General features: G+C 36.7%; 1 protein-coding gene across 1 annotated transcript in view; it reads right to left on the bottom strand.

Moving 5' to 3' along the window:
• Window positions 1-23,293, bottom strand: part of LOC149074616 (glutamate dehydrogenase, mitochondrial-like) — a 103,264-nt gene that overhangs the window by 30,615 nt on the left and 49,356 nt on the right. The window contains exons 5-7 of the mRNA XM_089246993.1: window positions 9,628-9,726; window positions 7,429-7,566; window positions 5,177-5,317 (exon numbers count right to left, since the gene is read on the bottom strand). Of these exons, the coding sequence (XP_089103119.1) occupies window positions 5,177-5,317; window positions 7,429-7,566; window positions 9,628-9,726 (378 nt within the window). The remainder of the gene's footprint in view (window positions 1-5,176; window positions 5,318-7,428; window positions 7,567-9,627; window positions 9,727-23,293) is intronic.

Below are 23,293 nucleotides of genomic sequence, written 5' to 3'. Positions count from 1 at the left end.
ATGGTCACTCATTTTGATTTGAACAACCCATGTTTCACCTACAAGTTGAATGGTGTTATTATTCCAGATTAACTAGGACCATGGATCTTGGTATTCTTATTGATGAGCCGCCGCTTAAATTTTCTGAACATTGTTCAGCGGTGGGAAAAAAAAAAACGAACAGAATGCTCTGTTTTATTCTCAAAAAGTTCTTTTTGTGTTCTCCTAAAGTGATCCTTCCACTTTTCTGGGGCTTATTTCGTCCTGGACTGGAGTATGCCGTAAGGTTTTGGAGACCATTTCTACAGAGAAACATTGACTTGGTTAAGTGGGTGCACAGAAGAGCCAATAGATATATTGATAGCACAAGGAGGTTAAGCTATGAAGAGAGTAAGGATTTTCTAAAAATGTTTATATTGGACGAGCTCAGATGTAGGGGGATATTAATAAAGTGTTTAAATACAAATACAACGCTACAACAGGCAAATGCCCAATGAAGTGGGTGAGGAAAAAGACCCATAACAAATATGGATTTCATATATTTCTAAAATACAGCAACCCAATTAAAAATGCAATTACAAAACCTAAAAATAATATATAAACATGATAAAATATTATACACAACGCCCAAAAATATTATGGTTGTCTTATTCCAAGTACAAATAGCTTTTCGATTTTCCCAACATGTTTATCATATTTTTTTTAAATGTATCAATTGTTTGAATTTAGTACCTCCAGGGTGCATAAGCTATTCTATTTATTAGAGAAAAATTCCCTATGACACCATAACCTAGAATTGTCCCTTACCAATCAATACTGGTGTACCCTTGTGAAAGCAGCTGATTGACAGCGTATTAATAATTCATGGTCCATCTTATCCATCCCATTTTAAATTTTGAACACTTCGATCATATCACCCCTACACCTGCATTCATCCAATGCAAACACATTCAAAAAATGAAGTCAGTCTCTCTTCAAAACTCAAGCTCAATGTGCCAACATGGGGACGTGTAGCTCTTCTCTGCACCCCTTCAACCAAGTCTATGTCCCTCTGTAGGTATGGGCTCCAAAACCTTACAGCATCCAGTCCAGGACGAACTAGGCCTCGGAAAAGCAGAAGAATAACTTCAGGAGAAAGCAGAGAGACCTTTTTGAAAATGAAACCTAGCATTTTATAAGGTTTTTTTTTACCACAGCTGAACAATGTTCAGAAAACCTAAGCCGCTCGTCAATGACAATTCACAAATTGGTGACCCTAGTTGCATCCGGAATAGCGAAACCATTAAACTCATAAGAAACATGGGTTGTTGAAACCAAAATGAGCGACCATGCACTTGTCAATACTAAAGGGTATGCTTCATTCATTTGCCCATGCTCCAATCCTGTTTAAGTTGGTCTGGAGCAACTTCCTATCACTTTGATTTCCGACTATCCCCATTAGCTTCAAGTCATCTGCGAATTTGCTAGCAATCCCATCAATACCTTGATCAAGTTTATCAATAAAAAGTGAAAAAGTATACGGCCAAGGGCACTACCTTGAGGAACTTCACTTGTGATGCCTGTCGAACCAGAGAATTCTTCCCCGTTCACCATAACTCGTTGCGACCTATCTCTTAACCACGATTCTATTTAATTCAGCAAGTTGCCCCCAATCCCAATCTCATGTAAACGCTTCAACACTTTACCATGTTGGACCTGATCAAATGCCTTCTGGAAATCAAGATAAACAACAAACAGACTTAGAAGAATTAAGAAAAATTGTAATAATTATCCAAAAGGTTAGGAGCTACTGGAATGTATGTCACACCTAGAAAATTTAATGGAGAAAACAAATTGTAAAAGCATTGTGGTATTATGTATGGCACACATACTTTTGTGAAAGGAGGGCAAAGTAATTTGGTCATTGTTTAAAGCTCATAACTTTGGTTTCTTTTTACCCCATTTCTCAATTTTTATATTGTAGTTCCACATTTATTTAAAAAATTAGAACATCCTTAAGCCACTGCTCAGTCATAGTACAGAATTCCATTGCAAAGAACCACATTTGAACCCCCCAAAGCAGACAAAGCAGAATGTTTTTCATTGTTTTGCAACAAGCCCTCAGCTTACTGGGAATGCTCTATGGTAAAAATTCCCATAATAGTGTTTTCTACACTTTTCTTGAAATTTTTCCAGATTGTTCTGCAACAGCACTGATTGTTCTGAAACGTACATCACAGTTCTTTGCATATTGTGCTTTGGCATTTGAACCCCACTGGCAGCAAAGTGGTGGTCAGCAGAAGTTGGTTATCTGTGGTTTCCCCATTTTGGGGCATAAATGCTAGCCAATCTCTGCATTGAAAAGTCTCGCCAAAGAGAACAAAAGACCTACAACGTTACAAATATTCAACATCAAACTTTACTTATAGTTTGGAAAATAGATAGCAGTACTAAAAATTCACACACGACACTAGATTTGCACTCAATACTGACAGGTACACGTGCCTACTTCTGGCACAGCTCATTTTGCCAGTAAATTGCTGCTATAGACTGGAGTTGTGCTTGGTTTGAAAGACAGAATGTCCCAGAGAACTTACAAGCACAGTTCATAAAATGCTATTGTTGAAAAGCCCAAATTTACAGTGAGGCTATATATTTTTAATTTTCTAGTTTTTTTTTCAATTTCAACAGCATTTGGAAGCTGCTTTCAACAGCATTGGAGAAATTTGTACTGTAATATTGAAATAATTCTTTATATTGTGACCATTCTTGGCTTTGATCACAGATTTCATGCAACAAGGCATTGAATGGACAAGTCTCTCACACACATCTGGATGAACCTCAACCATATCTCCCATAGTAAATGCTTTAAGGCGATAGCAGTAAGTTTGCATTTGGATAGCTTTTTTAGCATGACACCACAAGCACTTACAAATACAAATACAACGCCACAACAGGCAAATTGCCCAACGACGTGGCTGACTTAAGAACATCATGGATCCCCGAGCCATTTTTTTTGGAGGCCCTACCTACTACTGCTACACCACACGAGGAGAGGGTGGGAGAGTGAGCCAGATTTATGGATGGGAATTATCTTATTAATTTTCCAGTCATTGGGTAGGTTAGAAGTATTCAGTGAGACGTTGAATATAATGAGGAGATAGTTGCAAATTTCATTGGCACAGAATTTTAGGATATGGTTGGGGATCCCATCTGGGCCAGTAGAGTGGGGTTTTAATTTTTTTAGGAGATTCAGGAGACCGGCTTTAGAAAAGGAAATGGGACAGGAGTTATGAAGTGAATCGAAAAAGACGTATTGGGGGGGGGGGGGTGAAGGATCAGAGGGAAAAACAGAAGAGAAGGCCCCGGTTAAATTCGGAGGCAAGATCGAGGGGAGAGGTTAGATCCGAGTTGGAAGTTTTGAGCGAGGAGGTACCTGCTGATTTGGGGCAAAGAAAATTCCAAAATTTTGAGGGATTAGTTTTGAGATAGGAAGGCAATGAGTGGGATAAGTAGTTGGATTTGTGGCGAGAAATAAGGTCTTTGAGGTTACGGGTGGAGATCAAGATTTTGTTTCTGAGAGTAGAGGAGTCGTTAAATTTGAGTTTAGAGATGTCACGTCGAATTCTTCTTTTGAGATGGATAATGTCACGGTTGATCCAAGGGTTAAAGAAGCTTTTAGATGAAGAGCATTTGGTAGGAACAGTGGCTTTACATTTATCGATAACAGCTTTGAATTTACTCCAGAGACATTGAATATCGTTGGAAGAGGAGATGAAGTCAGGAAAGTGGGTACGAAGGATATTTTGCATGAGAGGGTAGTTGGCCTTGTTGAAGTTAAGTTTTCTGGCGCGAAAAAAGGGAGGGATGGTATGATGAAGGAAGAAATCTAAAAAAGGGATTTTGTGAGCGGAACAGCCATCAAAAACTGAAAAATTGGAAACCGGAATTTTGTTGGAAACTGCGATTAGGTCTAATGTGGAGATTGAGTGATTGGATATTCTTGTGGGTTCCAAGATGGTTTGGACGAGGTTAAATTTTAGGAAAATGTTGAGAACTCTATTGTTATTACCATGGTTTCCCCGAGAGGGACTGCATTTTATGCCAATCAATACCAGGTAGATTCCAGTCACCAGCTAAAATTAAAAGATGAGAATTATGAAATTGGTCCAGTATTGTTTCAAGTTCAATGAAGTAAAAGTTGAAGTAAGTTGATGAAAAATAAAATATTGCTATGTGAATTGCTGCAGCATTGATACAACTTCTTACATATCTTCATGCCAAATATGAAACTGTCATCTCCATAACTCCATAACTCTTTAACTTCTGGAATCAAAAGTTTTGAGCCTGATGTACACCTGCATCCAGAGAAGTCTTCTGATGCATTGGTCTCTATTTTCTGGTTCCAGCATCTAAAGACTTTTTTGAAAGATGAAAAATGAAATTTTTATCAAGAATCCAGCCATGCCCAAACTTCATTGATGCTTCAATGGTGTCGTAATATCTGATGATGGTAGTTGATGCTAATCCTATTGAGAGACTGTGGTGTTATACTCAAAAAAGAAGATATCTGAGTACAAGTCACCTATTATCGCTTAACAACAGTGATGATAGGAGCCATGGTTAGGTTTCAATCCAGATGCCTATCATGAGAAATTCATGAACTGTGTTTTTTAAACAAATGTGCAAGTATAGTATAAAAATTGAGAAGTGGGGGGGAAAATCTACCTTAGGAGCTTTAAACAATGACCTACTTATGTCTTCCTTTACTTTTAAGAATGCTATACATGAAGTTACAATGCTTCTACAATTTCGTTTCTCCAGTAAATTTTTTCTAGGTGTGACTTTACATTATAGCAGATCTTAACTTTGAGTTATTATTGTAATTTTCTCTAATTTCATTCTTCCTAACTTAGGGTTGCTGTATTTAGGCCTATGACAACCATATCTTTATGGACTGCGTGTGTTTTTTTAATATTTTATTTTTATATGTATTTATATTTTCTTGTATTTATATTTTCTTGTATTTATATTTTCTTGTATTTAATTTTTTACTTTTTTTCCAGCCACCTTGTTGGACATTTTGCCTATTGTGATTTAATATTTTGTATCTGTATTCATATTCACTGTAACATGTAAGCTTTCATACAAGTTATACTGAAAATGGGAAAAACCCCACAAAATTAATTACAAACACTCATATTTACCAGACACATACCTTACACTTAAGTTTGCCAGCATTTTCTTTAGTAATTACTTTCTCTGTTGCAGCTGGTATCAATATTTCACAAGGTTCATATAATAAACACTCTCCTTTATATTCTTCAGCCCCTGGAAACCCAACAATTGTTCCATTTGCCTGGCAAAGAAAAAGAGTAAAGAAATTATGACTGTCATCACTGAGGATAGCCAATTGCTGCATCGATCCACATTTTGTGGATATAAACATGTTCCTTGAAATGCTCATTACCAATTGATGAATATAATTAAGCTTTAATATTTTAATATAATAAATGAATTACAACTGAAAACCAGAAATTATAAGATAGAAACACTTTTAGTAATAATACCTCATGGCAACATCAGTTATGCACGTGTAGAAAAAGACGAGTCACTAAAAACTATGCTAGAGAGTAACATACACAGGATTGTGCAGTATTTAAACCTACATGAGTAGAGCTTGAAAACAAATATAAGGTACACTGAGGTAAGTGGAACCATTTTTAACATTAGTGCAAACTAATCTAGTGTCTATGTTCGAGAAGTCTACAAAACTTCTTAAAAACATGCAACAGGTTTGTTGAATACTGTTTTTAAGGCTAATGTTTGAAACTTATTTCATTCAATGTCCCCTTTTCAAGATTAATTTTACTTTTAGTTGCCGATGGGTTTCACTGCCTTAATGAGTGAGGCAAGTAGAACCTATGGAACACCCAAACATTTTATTATTCTTGAATACAAATCTATTGTATTTTAAGTCCCAAAAATAGGAGGGGTTTCATATACATGGATAGTATTAAATATTTATATCTTTTCAACTTTTTTCCAAATTTTAAGTCCAAAAAAAATCAGGCGGTTCCTTATACACATTAAAATACTGTAATTAACAACCTTAGAAAGTAGAAAACTTGCAATTTAATAATATCCATGTGCTCCATAAAATATTAACCACCATTATACAAGGAAAATATAAGGGGAATGTGAATTTCTGCAGTCTTTTTGTAAAACTTGAAGTGATAAAAATGGCAAAACTTCATCACTCGTATTTGTCTTCAATGTTGGGTCATTGAAATGTAAATGTAGATAGTAGTGATTATTCTTCCAACTTTTGCTTTCTCATGAGTCTTAACTTCGCTTAGCTGCCCACTGACATCTTTACAAATTTTTATTTATGAGTTTGACGAGAACCCAGTCAACTCAAAATGTTTTCTGAAACTATGTCTATGAAATTTCATTCTTTCTTTCTCAACATTCAGCTTTCAGGTCCATAAACAAAACTTGTACTGACTCAGGAGCTTTATCCCTTTCTGCAGTTTCGTATCACAATTGACAAAGCCAATGCAAGTACATACAAAATTAGCATAAATTAATTGGGTTCCACTTGGTCCAGCATAGGAAAAACGTGAAGAAATTGTAACCCTTTTTTCACCTCTTTCTTTCCCTTTAGAAATATCATAGTTATATTAAAAGTAGCTGTTACCCACAACTTCACATGCGTGGGTCTCATACTCTGAAAATTCCCCTTATGATCCTCCCCCTTGAAAAATCTTAATGAATTGCAAAATAACAATAACATTATAAAATAAAACTATTGAAAAAATTTCATATTTATATCTCTAGTGGTTTTTGCTTGATGCTCTTTTGTCCATATAAATGTTGAACCTCCTTATGACCTCTTTATGGGTTGAATTCTGGAAATTTCCTTATCAGTGAGTCTACACATCATGAAATAAAACTAGACAAAATTTCATATTTATGGCTTTTAGGACGAAAATATTTTTTAAAGATTATTCAGTGGCATGTTTATGGGACCTACAAAAAAAATTAAAATTTGATTGACAGAATCCATATTCTTACCAATATTTGAGTCAAAGTGAAAATGTGTAATTCACAATTAAAGTAGGGTGATTTATGAATTAAATATTTTAACATTAAAATGTATATATAGATGCATGGAAGCCAGACCTACATATCATGTAAATGAAAGTCACATAAATAGGGTTCCAGTGTATCGTTGCTCTCAATATAAACGATTGTAGTTGAATCAAAATCAACTTACATTAATGGTGTTAATGTAAAAAAAGTTGAAAGATCATGAAATTATAGTACTTTAATTCATGATCAGTAAGAAAGCAGTTCTAAAATATATAATTAAAAGATATGGATATAGAATATGGTACTTGTATGCTACTTTTTGATTTGTATTTTCACAATTACAAAAATTCAAACAAAAATAATGATATCACTCACCAATTTCCAGTCTTCAAGCTCTCTAGGATCAATACCTTGTTCATTGTATATACTTCCATCAATTTCCATTACACCTATACACCGACCACCAGCTCTATGTAGGTAACGCATTACATGTAGTCCAACATTCCCAAAGCCCTGATAAAAATTTTAATAATGGTAAATAAAAAGTATTGAGCAACTGTGAACTAGAAAATAGGTGATGATTGTATTTTTTTATTGCATAACAAATAATAAACAAAATTAAAACTTTTTAAGATGACCACTTGGTATTCTGGGAAAAAGTGGCTGTCTGCAGAAGTGACTGCTGAACAAAGGTCACATCTTTGTCATTGAGTTTGAGTACTGAATAGGCTTTGCTGTACCCATGGTGCATATATAAGGAGAGTGATGGGACTCTGGCAAGGATGAATCTTATTTGTTTTTTTTTTACATTATAAATTCATTTTGGAGCCAGTAAGAAATTCTGCACTTGGACCCACCATACACGAAAGCCCAGGGCATGGCATTTACCTCAAGCTCACAAATTCATTTTGATGTTTTTAAGCGTACATCTATGCAGTGCTTATTCCAAGAAATATACTACAAAACAAATGGAAAATCTTACAACAGCAATGTGACTAAAAAGTACTGAGAGATCAAATTCTGAGTTATAAGATCAAGAATATATCAGGATGACATAAATAAATGAGTTATCTAGAGCTGTGGAGTGAGTAATGTATAGAATGAAACTTAAAATTTTATGGATAACAGTGAAACATGTGGTTTTGATTTCTAAAGAAAAAACAAATACTAGTGCCAAAACCTTATTGAATATTCCTTGACGTTTGTTTTTCAAAATTAGCAAAACCAGTGATGTAATAAGTGGATTTATAACAAAATTGCAAGTTAGTTTGTATGACTTATCTTGAAAGCCCCTTTGACCCCAGTTATAACCACATCCCATAGGTAGAGAATCCTACTCTGGAAGGTCCTCAATAAATTACATTATTGTATACCCCTTTAACCTATATACAATAAAATCCCTCTTTACAGTCACCATGCAGACCTAGCAAAAATCCCATTTATAGCATGCATTTTGAACCCTTACCTAAATCATGGACAGTTTTCATCATTCACTGTATTGGGTTAGAATCCTTGTATAGACAAACAAATATTCTTTGTTTAAATATTTATTCCTTGAATTTCCAAAAGCCTCCAACTCATATAGTTCTAAAAGCTAGTTTTAGCTCTTGCAGCTAATTCAAAATCATGTGGCCAAGCTGTTATTATATATATAGGTTATATCCACGGATTTGCATCGCGGGGACCCGGGTTCGAGCCCCACCATCACCACAGTGGTGGTCGGCTCAAGTTGGTTTTCTGTGGTTCCCAACTTTGCGGCGCAAATGCGAGCCGATCTCCCCGTTAAAAAGTCTCGCCACAGAGAGCAACAGGCCTACAAACAGTACAAATATTCAGTCACTACACATCACTCACTTCACTTCTGAGATATAGATGGCAGTACTGAAAAATCATACACAACACTAGATACGCACTCGGACTGTTAGGTACACACACTTACACTTCCGGCACAACTCACTAGGTAGTAAATTGTCTATGGCAATAGACCTGAGTTGTGCTCGGTTTGAAAAAAAAAAGTTATATCCAATAACTTTTCTCTCCTGACTTTGAGGGATTGTAATGAAGTTTTACAAATCAGCTGTGTGCATACCCATTTTTATCCCATTATTTTAAACTATTTTTTGACTCCAAGATAAAGCCCAATATTTGATCAGTATAATTATGAAACTCTTAAGAAAAACTTGAACAGCAGGTATAAAGTACAAAAGTCCAGATACAGTGAACCAAATTTCAGGCATATTTTGTTTTCTATATATATAATCTTTTATATTACTACAATGAATTATTAAAAATGAAAATTTGATGAAACAAAAATTAATGTTTGACTAAAAGTTTTTTTTAGTTGAAGTTGCTCAAAATTTCAACTCTTGTAGATTAATTTTATATTTATATAAGGATATAAAAAAAAATATTTAAGATTAATATATATATATATATAAATTTCTAATTATTCATTTCTGGTCAATAAAGGCTTTTTGTACATAAAGTAATCATTTGTAAATATATATTTTTTGAAAAGAGTTTAAAGCATAGTATTTATGCTGAGATTAGTCATACATGATTTTTCAAAATTACCTGAACTATAAATGACTTTCCACCCCATCCAGGGGTAGTTCCAATCATGCTCATGTAACTTGCTTCATTCACAAAGTTGTCTAACCCATGAAATACACCCTTTAAATAAAAAAATGCCAAAAATATAAAATTTGAATGATATAAAAACTTCTGAATTAAAATTCCATTTACATCAACACATTTAAAATTCACAATTGACTCATTCCCCAACAAATTTTTTTTGCAAAAGATGGGGCGATATTTTAGCCCTCTGCGAAAATCAAAAATGGAATATTGGTTTACATCCACGATACAAGGGGAAAAAGATGAGTTGGAAAGAAGTTTTCTTCTGTTGCTGATGATAACATTGCAAATTATACGGTCAAATCCTTATACACTGTTCACCACTTGTTATAGAAACATGCTTTCAATTCAGGGCCGGTCTTATACCTAGTTGCGCCCAGTGCAAAAACAGTAGTCAGTGCCCCCCCCCCCCCAGGTGCAGAAGTGATGTGTCGGAGGAGGCAATTTTTGCTAGTCATTACTGTCCTGTAAAATACGGGACAGATTCATTCTACCATATTATCAGACTCGGTGTGTGGTGATCGTCCCCATCGCCAACCACCCTCTTGGTTTTTATATTAAGGGACGAAGAAGTCGGAAAAGCTTTCTTCCTAAAATAGGGTTACCACCATTTAACTTGTAAACAAGCATAAAAACCCAACTTGTTTGATTTAATTCGGAGATTTAAAAACATTAAAAAACTTCACACATTTATGTAGGGTACTAATCACAAAGGAGATCTATCTTCTTCATACTTATTTTAATTGAATTTTATGGTAAAATAAGTATAGTTTCACATAAGGGTTAAACTGATAATAAAAGTGGTTAAATGAAAGGGATATTTTTGTATGATTACTTTTATATTTATAAAACTCACACACAAACTTCATTTAAAATTATCCCTTTCAGACCCAGTACTAAGAAACGGAAGGGGCAGGCAAACACCAGCTAAAGCACCGGGCTCTGCAACTTGGGCAGGCCTGTAACTATTCCGAGGCAACTTGGATGGTGACCCGAGCGGAATGGGAGGGGGACACTTGTAACTCCTTTTTCTGAGCATAACCATTTCAAGAAAAGTCTGACCCCGAGAAAGCACGCTACGGACCTGGGGAAGGGGCTGGGCCATCTTAAGAGCATCATGGGATCCCCTGGCCAAGTGGTTTTTCTGAAGCCCTGCCTAGTAAATTCCAAAAAATTTTAACTAGATCTCATTTTTGTGAGGCCCCTCTACTTTTGAGGATCCCAAAAGTAGTGAGCCCGGGTGAGCCCATGCATTAAAACGGCACTGAGAAGGGGTTATTTTTCTCTCTAGATTTTTTTTTCAACCTCAGGGACTTCGGCTTTAATCTCAACGATAACGCGCAATTCTTGAAGTTTGGGCTGATCATCCCTGAGGTTAAAAAAATATCTAAAGTAAAAAGTAGCAACCCGCACGTTTGTGCATACAGAGTCTAAAAGGATTATGCATAATCGCCGGTAAAAGTGATAAATCTTGCGAAATTTATCAAACTTACTGAGACGATTGGTGATTATGCATTACTGATATACTTTACCGATTCAACAAATTACCGTAACATTTCTTATATTTCATCAGCTTAAAAAAACCTTATTTCAAATATACATAAATACATATCCGAAATTTCTCTTATTCGAAATGGATTTGCCGCTGTCTCCGTCTTTATTTTAGATATGTGAGATACTTTATTTCTATATTTCCGTGGAAGTCCCAATTAACCTACCCTATTCTGCTGCTTATACTCCATGTGGATTATATGTTTAAAAAAAATTACGTTGGAATAAAAACAAAACGTCAGAAATGAATTTCTTAGTGTGGATCAAAGCTGCATGAAGAGTTTTAACTTTGAAGTGGCTTTAAAGTGTGGATAAACCACTGCACATCTTATTTACAACTTTTTCTTCTGAGAGAGGTTTCATTAGTTATAATTACGTTAAAAATTTATTTACAAAAACATATTTTTTAAATATTTACAGATGGGTAGATGCCAGTACCAAAATTGACATTTTCTGTACAAAACCGTGTTAAACAACCCCCCTCCTTCTTGAGAGAGATTTTATATTGATAAATGAAATTTTCTCATGTGGGTTATATACCGCTGCAGACTACATGGTGCCTTTTTTTCCTCACATTAGCGAAGTTTGCATCAGCGGATTATAAGCAGAAAAATTTGATAGGTTTTGTTTAATTCTTATTCAAGATTAACGTCGAGGACTGGGGAAAACAAAGAAATGACTTACCTTCAAAACAACTTTCTTTAAGATGATTAAAAGTCTTACAACTTACAGAAAACTAATATAACAAAAATTAGAATCAAAAATTTTACTAAGATCACCAGGTTTTCATTTCGATCGAATTTATATTGAGCTTTCTGGCCCTTGAAAGTCGGTTGGCATATCTTATCAAGCAACCTCAACATTGATTTGTGACTACGACCATCCTGCATCCTTCATTGGTTGACCAACTACTCCAAAGCAGGGCTGTCACCAAAATATCCCCTTGAAAATGCTATCCCCAACTGAAGATTTTGAAGTGTTAACAGTCTCTCGCGATACGCATATACACTATTGTTTTTTTAGATTAGAACAGCAATCAATGGTCCAACCCGCATGAAAAGTCATAAAAAAACGAGAAAATAATCGTTTTACATTCCTATCTTCTGACTCGACAGACATAGCTGTGTCCAGCTTCCTATAGTATTGGTTCTAAATCAATGATCATCAACCTCCTCCACTTTTGAAAGAAAGAAAACTCTTACTGTCGACTTCTCCACTTATGCAGAGCGAACTGTTCTGAAAAGAGTTCAATCTATGGTTCTATTATTTTGAATTTGCTCAGCTAATCATAACTTCCAACTGTTCTTTCTACATCTCCTTTTAATGACAACAAAAGACCACTCAATCTGCTCCTGGAAAATCTCGCATTTCTCTCTTTCAGATTTTATCTTTCCATTTCCTAAAACATGGTCATAAAAATTACTCTAGTTCCTGAACTTTTTTTTCTTGTTTCGTGGTGCCAATCCAAATGTTTTCCAATATGTTTTGTATCCAATATTTTTCCAATCTCGTGTGCCTCAAAATCCCACTGTACCTCAAATCATAATATATGAGCTTACCTTATAGTTACAGGCAGCTAGATTGATTAAGTTCACACAATGATTCACATTCCCAAATAATATATAACATAGTGGAAAAATTGCATGTTTAAATAAACTGGCACACTAATTAATTAATCGCCCATTTGGGGCGACGTATCATTGCTCTTCCACCTAGTACCTTATCAAGGTGTAAAACAATGCCGTGAAGCATATTTTAGGGACAATGATCCCAATGGAATGAAGCAATATATATTTTGCACCTCACTTATTTTTAGTTTAAGAAACAGAATTGGGGGGGGGGGGTCCCATGATTGTGGAATCTGGTTTACAAAGCTGTTTAAAAAAATCAAATTGAACTTCCAATATACGTTCCCCATTAGTTTCTTGAAAGCAGGAAGATGTCCTTCTAAAGTCCCATTGTGGTCACACCTTACCAGAGATACTGTCTCGGAGGGCCTCATGGGAAGCTTTACTGTTACTCACCGGGTATCTGGAACAAGATCCATGAAACTCCAAAAAGATGTTCAGTTGTGTATGTACGGTTTGCTACAATTTTCAAGTCCACACACACACGTTGTACTTAAGGGTGACTCGAGACAAAATCTCTACCCAAGAGGGACCTATTTTTATGTCCCTGACTTCCCTAATTAAAAAAACTTTTGTTTCAATCTTTTCGTTTTGATGCGTTCAAAGGAACAGCGATATTTTATGCCATAACATATCATGCCGAATTTTTTTCTGCCCTTTTACCTTGGATTTGGCGCTCCTCCTAAAGCGGGTAGAAATCATTTTCCCATTTTTCGCCCTTCTCATGTTTCGGCGACCGGTGCAATTGCACCGGTCGCACTGCCCTAAGACCGCCCCTGTTTCAATTAGAAAAGTACCTACGTAATGTGTCTGCTTTAGATGTAATTTATTTTAGTGGTCATATACAGTTTGTCCCAAAAATGACTGGCATATTGGAAAAATAAATTAAAACAGAAAACTATAGAGATGCACATTTTTTTGCATTGATTGGGAAAATAGCAAATTTTCAGTCAGACAGAATTCTGAAATCAGATATACAGTTTGGCAACAGATGGCTTGTGTAACATGACTATATGGGATCATTTTTATTTATCCACTTTTCTTCTTAATTGGTTATTTAAGACCCCAAGGACCTCTTGGCTACCAGAAACCACCACTGCTGGCATACCGGCTCAGGCCAGTTAATTTGTTGAGTATAGTGGTTGGGGGTCCTCCTGACCATTGGATGAGAACGGGATTAGAGGTTGAGCTGCCAATGCCCTGAAGTTCTGGTTACACTTATATGGGAGGATCCTCGGGTCTATATTGTGTTATCTTCATTCCCTTTTGGGGGGTTTTCGGATCACTGCTGAAAACCCAGTGATGATTCGTGATGCAGCTTAGAAGAAATTGTTATAATAAAAACATTGGAAATGTGCTTATATATTCAGACATGCCAACATTGGCTTAAAGTTCGTCAGTAGTGATGAATGTTCAGCTTTGCCATTGGGGTACCCCTACGACAACACAATCAGAGTACAATAAAAAATAATTACTCAAAAATTTAATTTTTTTAAATTTTAATTTAAAGTTCATTAAATACAGCACCTCAGTGGCACTGGAACCTAGAGGGCTCAGGCCAGATGAGCCCCCCCCCCCCCCCGAAACAATGTTCCAAGTCCCTTAATAATTCATGGATATTCAATACAATCTTAACCTGCATATGCCCTTGTTGGCAGTATACAGGGTGGTAAGTATCGACTGCCCAATAATTACACACATGATTCCTTGTGAAAAACTAATATAGACAAGTGGTTTCTGTTTTCGTTTGGACGAATATTAAGTGAGTTATAAGCTTTTAAAATTTTGTGACGTGTCATTTTTCTAACGGTCAGTTATATGCCAAACACCGAACCAAAGTGCATTTCTCCGTCAGCAGCAGGTTGTCACTTCTTAAATATGAACTGAACTATTCCAGCCTTGCTATTACGTATCCCTTACGCGTTAGCTTCGTCTTCTATGTTGCCAAATTTATCTCAAGATTTGTACCATGTTAGTCAAATGAGATCTGTTTGAAAATTTTTTTTAACCAAATCAACACTTTTTTGCCAAAATGTGCAATTTTTTTACCTTCACTATTAAGTCTAATTTTCTGAGGGAAGGTCCATACAGTGCATATGTGTTTATACAAATACAAATACAACGCCACAACAGGCAGATTGCCCAACGAGATGGCTGACTTAAGAACATCATGGATCCCCGAGCCCTACCTACTACTGCTACAACACACATGCACCCAGCCCACACCCCCCCCCCGCGGAACCCCCAACGAATCGGTACATGCGGGAATGTGCGCGTACGTGTAGTGCAACCTGACGTGAAGTTTTTTTTGTTTCTCTGTAATGCTTGTTATGTGTAGTGCTGCCATCTGCTACCAGTTTTTCTAACTATGAGTGAAGTGTTATGATTGAATGATTTATCGTTGTAGGACTGTTGCTCTCTGTGGCGAGACTTTTTAATGGGGAGATCGGCTCGCATTTGCGCCTTGAAGTTGGGAACCACAGAAAACCGACTTCAGCCGACCACCACTGTGGGGTTCGAACCCGGATCCTCGCATCGCGAGTCCGTCACTATAACCACTCGACCACCACAGTGGCTGGACTTGGTGCGTGATCATTATTTTACGTTGTTTTAATCAGATTACAATGTTGATCAATAAAACGGCAGTATTTATTATTTATTTTTATTTTTTTTAACTTTCATCGAAACTGTTACTTGTAAAAAGCTTCAACGAGGGATGTAAAAATGGTAGCTTGACGAAGGTATGACTTAGTGTAAACAGTAAAATAATAACGATTCATACAAAAACTTTTAATTAAACTTACTGCATTACGAATTGACGTATTCAAAATAATTTTTGGTTTCGAATTTTTCTGTTGATTCACACTATTCAACTCTTTTTTTTTCAAGGATATTTCAGTGATTTTAGGGTGTTTTTGGAGCACTGATTCTGAATCTGACATTGGTTTTATCAGATCGGCTCCAGTTTTTGAGTGAATGAAAGTTGAATTTTGATGGTAATACCATAAGCAAAACGCGTATCTATTGGGGGGGGGGGGTGAAGCAAAATGCAATAAATCATGAAATTTTCTGAACTTATATATGATAATATTGCATTCAATCAATCCGTTGAAAATTATCTGTATCAACGTTTTTGAGATTAAATAACAAATTCAAGAAAACCACTACGTTTTTTTTAAAAATGCGGGACAGAGAAAAAACAAGAATAACGAAAATACTGGAAAATTCTGGAAAATACGAGACAAAATGTGTGAAGGAGGTATTTATTTTCATTTTTTATATATATATATCTCTCTCTCATAAAAAATCTTATTTTTAAATCCTTCTCCCCCAACAGCGAGCTCTCGATCCGCTCAGGCCATAAGCCAGCATGCAAATCACATTACAACTGTACTATGTGTGTGTGAATCATTTATAAACTTAATGATTTGATAATTTTTGTCACACCACGGTCATTTTCTGCATATGAGGTCTAATTAGACTGGGCAGCTTTTTTTTATACTCACCAATAGGTTGGTGCGCTAACCCCTCGATGTGGGACTCCCTGCGGTAGCAATCTTTTTCTGTGGTCATGTCACCATTTCTGTTGTACCCCTGCGTCAGGCAAGTTTCTGACGAGAACGAACTGGGTACCGAACTCGCGACACCTCTAAACATCCTTTGGTACTTTTAGGCGAGTATCTTATCAACCTGGGCTACCGCACCCTTAAACTTAATATCAATACATAAAAATCACTGATGTCTGGCAATGATATGTGATAATTTGTTGAATAAAATAGGAAAGTGAATAAAAATTGGAAAGAAAAATTTCTACGTAAAAATTAGTGGCTGCAGACTACATTGAAATATTGATACTGTACCAAAACCATCAGCAGTTTTGAAATCAGCCGCCCTAATATACCTTAAAACCATTAAAATTCCCTTGGAAACATGAAAATGTTTTATTTTCAGGCCTAAAATTTTGATATTTTAATCACAACATTTAATTCCCAAACGTTTAGTTTTATGGTAGTTATTACAGTCGAATCCTGTTATAACAAACTCCAAGATACCGGAGAAATCACTATGTTATAACGAAATTTCGTTATAAAGGAATTTCAGGTTGTTTGCATTGTTCCTATGTAAACTTATTTGAGGGATTAGAAAAGTGTTCGTTAAAACGAAATTTTCGCTATAACGGTGTTCGTTAAAATGGGATTCGAATGTATTATTCTAAAAGCCAGTATTATTCAAAAAACAACTTTGAAGAATAATTTCATCACTCTAAAAATTTTTTAAGGTCAGTTTGATAAGAGGAAGTTTCTTTATCTCAAACCAAACAAAACTTTGATCTATCACTATGAGTTCTGCCAGGAATGTGAGCGTGTGTGCCTGACAGTCTGAGTATCTAGCGTTGTGTCTGACGTTTCAATGCTGTCTAATTATATTTTAAATTATGAGTGAAGTGTAATGATTGAATATTTGTACCATTTTAGGTCTGTTGCTATCTTTTGCGAGACTTTTTAACGGGAGATCAGCTCACATTCGCACCTCAAAGTTGGGAACCACAGAAAACTAACTACAGCCGACCACCACTGGGGCACAGATGGTGTTTGAACCCGGGACCTAATGATGTGAGTCCGTCAGTATGATCACTCAACCACCACAGTGGCTAAAAGGAAGATTGCATACTACATTAGTAAGTGCTCAAAATGTGATCCGTCCATTGAGATACATGAAGCACGGCGTGGGATGGAGAGCTGAACCCGCTCCAGCATGGATGGTGTCACTGTTGTCACTGCCGCATGCAAGGCGGCTACAAGGTCTTCTTGTGAGGCAAGCATATGCCTATACACAAGCGCTTTAAGATAGCCCCATAAAAAAAAAATCTAAAGGGTTTAGGTCAGGGGATCTAGCAGGCCACTGTATTGGGCCACCGCAGCCAATCCACAGATTTCGGTATTCTTGATTTAACCACTCGTGGGCATTTGATGCGTATTGGGCCGGTGCCCCATCATGCTGCAGCCAAATATTTCGCAAGATAGCTAAGGGAAGGTCGTCAAGGAAGTCTGGGAGGCAATCTGTCAAGAAAATGAGGTAGTTTTCAGCAATCAGACGTTGTGGAAGCAGATATGGTCTCAGAAGATTGTTGTTTATAATGCCGCACCAAACATTAATTCCCCAACGCACCTGATGAGCATTTGGACATGTTGCATAGGGATTTGAAAAATCCCAGATATGGCCGTTAAAGACACCTTCACGAGTAAATGTTGCTTCCTAAGTCCATAGAATCCTATTTAGGAAAGTGCTGTCATTGGAATGCTGTTGAAGCAGCCATTGACACAATTCTTTCCGTCGCGGATAATCTTCTGATGAAAGTGCTTGCACCCGTGTATAACGATACGGATGCAAAAACTCATCGTGCAAAACGTTTAAGACCGTTACGTGACTTGAATTTAATTCCCGTGCGATCGCTCGACTGCTGGTCGTTGGATCCGATTCAACCAATGACAGCACTTTATCTTCGAAAGCCGGTGTTCTTATAGATGATACTGGCCCAGCGTCTACATTTGGTTGTGGTAATACACACCCTGACTCGCACAATCAGTGGTGCAGTCGCAAAATAACTTTATGGTCTGGGTGCTTTCTAGTTGGATACCGTTGACTGTATAACCTTGCTGCTTACAAGGCTGATCCGTGGCACTCACCTAATATAAGGTGCATGTCACAATATTCTTGTATGCTGAATGCCAAATTATTACAATAAATAATTAGACTCAGTACTTTCTGGAGAATAAAACAAAACGACTAACGCTTATCTATAAACTCTGTGAAGCTAGCTTTGTGAGATGCAAACAACCTGTCCTGACTTGTAAAAAAAGTTTTTTCTCTTTCCTGAAAAGTGTGAGGGGAAAAAAACTGGTTTTTATATCTCTTTCGTTGTCTGTATAGCAGGGTTAATACATTTTTAGCATTGTCTAAAACACCAAGTTATACATTTGGTGAATTTGGCCAGATTTTTAAGCAATGTCATCAATTTTTAGAGAGTTATAACTCATTAATTATGGGTCAGATCAAAAAACAGAAAACACTTTTCCATATTAGTTTTTCACAAGGAATCACGTGTAATTATTGGGCGGTCGATAGTTACCACCCTGTATACAGATATCTAGCAACCCTAGACCCCATCCTGTTTTCCTCATATCAGAGCTACTACGACACATACGACGAAACATTCTTTCCGACACAAGTTCTGCGAGCTCAACCATGCACTATGCAAATGAAACCAGCTCTGGACCCGCCGTGCTGTGCCATTCAAAAACCTGTTTTTATCCCACAGCATGGAGCGGTTTTGACGGAAAACAGGTTTTTCCACCTTTGGGCATTGAGTAGAGCCAACGCCTTCTACAGCAGAAAGCCTTTGCGTTAAGCTTTGATGGCACTGAAATCCTCCATTTCATCTGTAGCCATGGATAACGCCAGATGATGTATGGTATGCAAAAAATCTTTACTTTTTTTACAGTATATGCAATGACTATAGATGAAATGAACAACTTCAGTGATGTCATGAGCTCCGCGTGGAGGCTTTCTGCTATAGGTCTGGTCTTGGTAGAGCAGCAGGTTTGGATGAAGCTTTACAGATTGCTTTCCATGTACAGACAAAACAGATCGGCTCCGAATTAGTCTTTTCTCGAAACTCTCTCACATGAGCTCACGAATTCATCCTTGCAGTAAATATGGATGCAATTTAGAAAAAATAATAAAAATACCACAAGAAATTGAAAAAACAGATTTTTTTTTCAAATTAATTTCCGTAGTATTTACAGTGTCTCCTGAAGCTCCGCAGTTCATTGCAGCCGTCCGTAGAAACTAAGGAAAATTCGTAGTAGTTGGCAACTATGTATATTAAAATGTCGAAAAATATGTGTTAGACATTAGATATTTAAATGCAAATGTTTACATCAACATCAATGGTGTGCCACAGCCTCCCATGCAGTTAACCGTTTAAAGGCCAAACTATGAACAAAATCACTTATTGTTTTGAAATTTGGAATTTGAGTCCTTTTGCATGCCTATATGTAGATAACTGATTTTTTGAAGAAAAAAATTTTTGTTTTTCACGATGTTTCTTAAATAGAACATCAGCACTTGGGGAGAGGTGAAAGCAGAAACTGGTATCACCAATATTCTGACAATTATTTATTTCTGGTGTACAGTTATCATATGAAATTTTTTATTTTCTACAACAAATAAAAATTAATAACACATACCGGTTTTTTTAACACAAAAATGTATGCAGAAAATTCAAATATTTTTCTAATGTCCATCATACACTGAAGAGCCAAAAAAACTGGTACACCTGCCTAATATTGTATAGGGCGCCCGCAGAAGTGCCGCAACACGACGTGGCATGGACACGACTAATGTCTGAAGTAGTGCTGGAGGTAATTGACACCATGAATCCTGCAGGGCTGTCCATAAATCCGTAGGAGTAAGAGGGGGTGGAGATCTCTTCTGAACAGCATGTTGCAAGGCATCCCAGATATGTTCAATAATGTTCATGTCTGGGGATTTAGGTGGCCAGCGGAAGTGTCTAAAGTCAGAAGAATGTTCCTGGAGCCACTTTGTAGCAATTCTGGATGTGTGGGGTGTCGCATTGTCCTGCTGAAATTGTCAAAGTCTGTCGGAATGCACAATGGACATGAATGGGTGCAGGTGATCAGACAGGTTGCTTATGTACCTGTCACCTGTCAGTCGTATCAGGGGTCCCATATCACACCAACTGCACACGCCCCATACCATCACAGAGCCTCCACCAGCTTGAACAGTCCCCTGTTGACATGTAGGGTCCATGGATTCATGATGTTGTCTCCATACCCGTGCACGTCCATCAGCTCGAAGCAATTGGAACCAAGACTCGTCAGACCAGGCAACGTGTTTCCAGTCCTCAACAGTCCAATGTCTGTGTTGTCGGGCCCAGGCGAGGCATAAAGCTTTGTGTCATGCAGTCATCAAGGGTACACGAGTGGGCCTTCGGCTCTGAAAGCCCATATCGATGATGTGTCGTTGAATGGTTTGCACGCTGACACGTGTTGATGGCCCAGCATTGAAATCTGCAGCAATTTGCGGAAGGGTTGCACGTCTGTCACGTTTAATGATTCTCGTCAGTCGTCCCGTTCTTGCATGATCTTTTTCCGGCCGCAGCGATGTCGTAGATTTAATTTTCTACCGGATTCTCGATATTCACGGTACACTCGTGAAATGGTCGTACGTGAAAATCCAAATTTCATCGCTACCTCGGAGATGCTATGTTCCATCTCTCGTGCGCCGACTATAACACCACGTTCAAACTCACTTAAATCTCAATAATCTGCCATTGTAGCAGCAGTAACCGATCTAACAACTATGCCAGACAGTTGTTGTGTTATATAGGCATTGCCGACCGCAGCGCCATACTCTGATTGGTTCCATATCTCTTTATTTGCATACGCATGCCTGTACCAGTTTTTTTGGCTCTTCAGTTTAAAAGAAGGAAAAAATTTTTGATGGACACCGTTTGTCACATTGGTAGCATTTATACACAGTGTTTTTTATGGCAAACTGCACACCATCCTTGCATTGCAAACACAATATAATGGCCATCAGATGACCTGGCATCTTTTCTTCAGTTGACAACGTGGACCTGAATGCATAGTTAATCCCTCCTTTGTTCGTAGAAGGTTCATTGTCGCATCTCTTTGGAATTAAAAATGCAAAATATGATTCACTTCTGACAACTCTGAATGGATTATCCAACATACTATAATGGTCACATATGGTCTATAATCGTCATATAGCAAATCTTTTTTGAATGGAATCCACAGCTGTGGTTTCGATCGGGTTCTTGAAAGAATTTGTTTGAAATTTTCACATAAACGTTGCTTATGTGTTGCTCCTGTTTTCTGCCCTAAATCTTTTGAAGAACACACTTTGGGAATTTCTAACACCTCATCCTTGTTGCTGCAAAATATATCTACCATTTCACATACATCAGTTGGAACTGTGTCGTCACTAGATCAATTTCAACAAAATCCTCTTCATCCATGATGTTCCCAGGTTCATTAGCAGGTAATTGGCATATACCTACACCCTCTAATTTGTATAATCTGAAAGCGTTTCTAAATATCCTACAGCTTCTTCTAATGTGAGATATCTTTTCGACATTGTTACACACAGCTGAATATAACAAGACTACCTATGACTGCCGATCTCAGTTCGATTAGTCTGCGATTCACAAAAAATATGCACTTCTAAGAATGCAGGAATAAAAAATTTCCTACCTAATAACAATCCACCCCAGAAAGCACATTCCTCTGTGTCATATTACCCAGAATTCACCCCCATACACATATCAAATGATCACAGCACCCTGTGGTTCGAACGAGACAATCAAAGCATTGCACAGCGCATTAGATATCCTGGAATCCCACCCTCTTGAAAAGCCAATGTTCCATAAATGGAACATACATTTTTGAATGCAATATTTCAGTTTATTTATAGCTTGTTCACATGTAACAGTACAAAGAAACTAATACAGCCGAATCCCGTTATATCAAACGCCAAGAGACCGGAGGAATCACTTCGTTAAAATGAAATTTTGTTATAAAGGAATTTCAGGTTACCTAGCATTGTTTCCATGTAAACTTATTTAGGGGATTAGAAAAGTATTTGTTAAAACGAGACTTTCGCTATAACGGTATTCGTTAAAACAGATTCGACTGTACATCAAAGTAAATTAATTAAGTGGTCAAAACACAAAATAATTTTTAATTTACTTCAAAATTGAAATGTCGACAAATTTTAATTGAAATGGGAAAAAAATGCCCAAAAATGTCAAATTTTAAAATTCTGTGAAAAAATTTTATATTGACTTGAAGTTTCCAAATTTATTTCAAAAATACTTTGAACACTTCTCGATACGATAAGAAACCGAAAATGTCTGAATTAATTTTTATCTGATTTTTTTGCAAATAAATGTTCCATTTATGAAACATTGGCCTTTAAATAATTAATAACTTTATGAATTAATTCAATCTACAATAGACCTAATGTTGTTGACCTTGGCCAGGTCCTGAATGTTGATATGTATTGTTGCCAGGTTCCGATTGTCATGAATTTTCAATATTATATTACATATATGCATGTAGATTAGATTATGCTTGTCTGAGACAGGGTTGGCAGGTTTTTGACGCAAGGCAGTTTTTGACGGTTTAAACCGTGGTTTTAACTGTCACGTCAAAAACCTTAAATATTGCTTTTCAATATAAAAATTCCTGTTGAAAATACACATTGCATTGGAAATGCACACGTTAATTGCATGTAATGTTTAAAGTCACTATGTTATACAAAGAATAAATACATATGATTGTAAAATAATGTTCTGTTCTCTAAAGAATTATTTTGGA

The sequence above is a fragment of the Pholcus phalangioides genome, unplaced genomic scaffold (assembly GCF_987345545.1).
Source record: "Pholcus phalangioides strain wild (caught in Gottingen) unplaced genomic scaffold, Ppha-v1.0 ptg000017l_1, whole genome shotgun sequence".
Taxonomy (NCBI): Eukaryota; Metazoa; Arthropoda; class Arachnida; order Araneae; family Pholcidae; genus Pholcus; species Pholcus phalangioides.
This window is presented reverse-complemented; position numbering and strand designations above follow the sequence as displayed.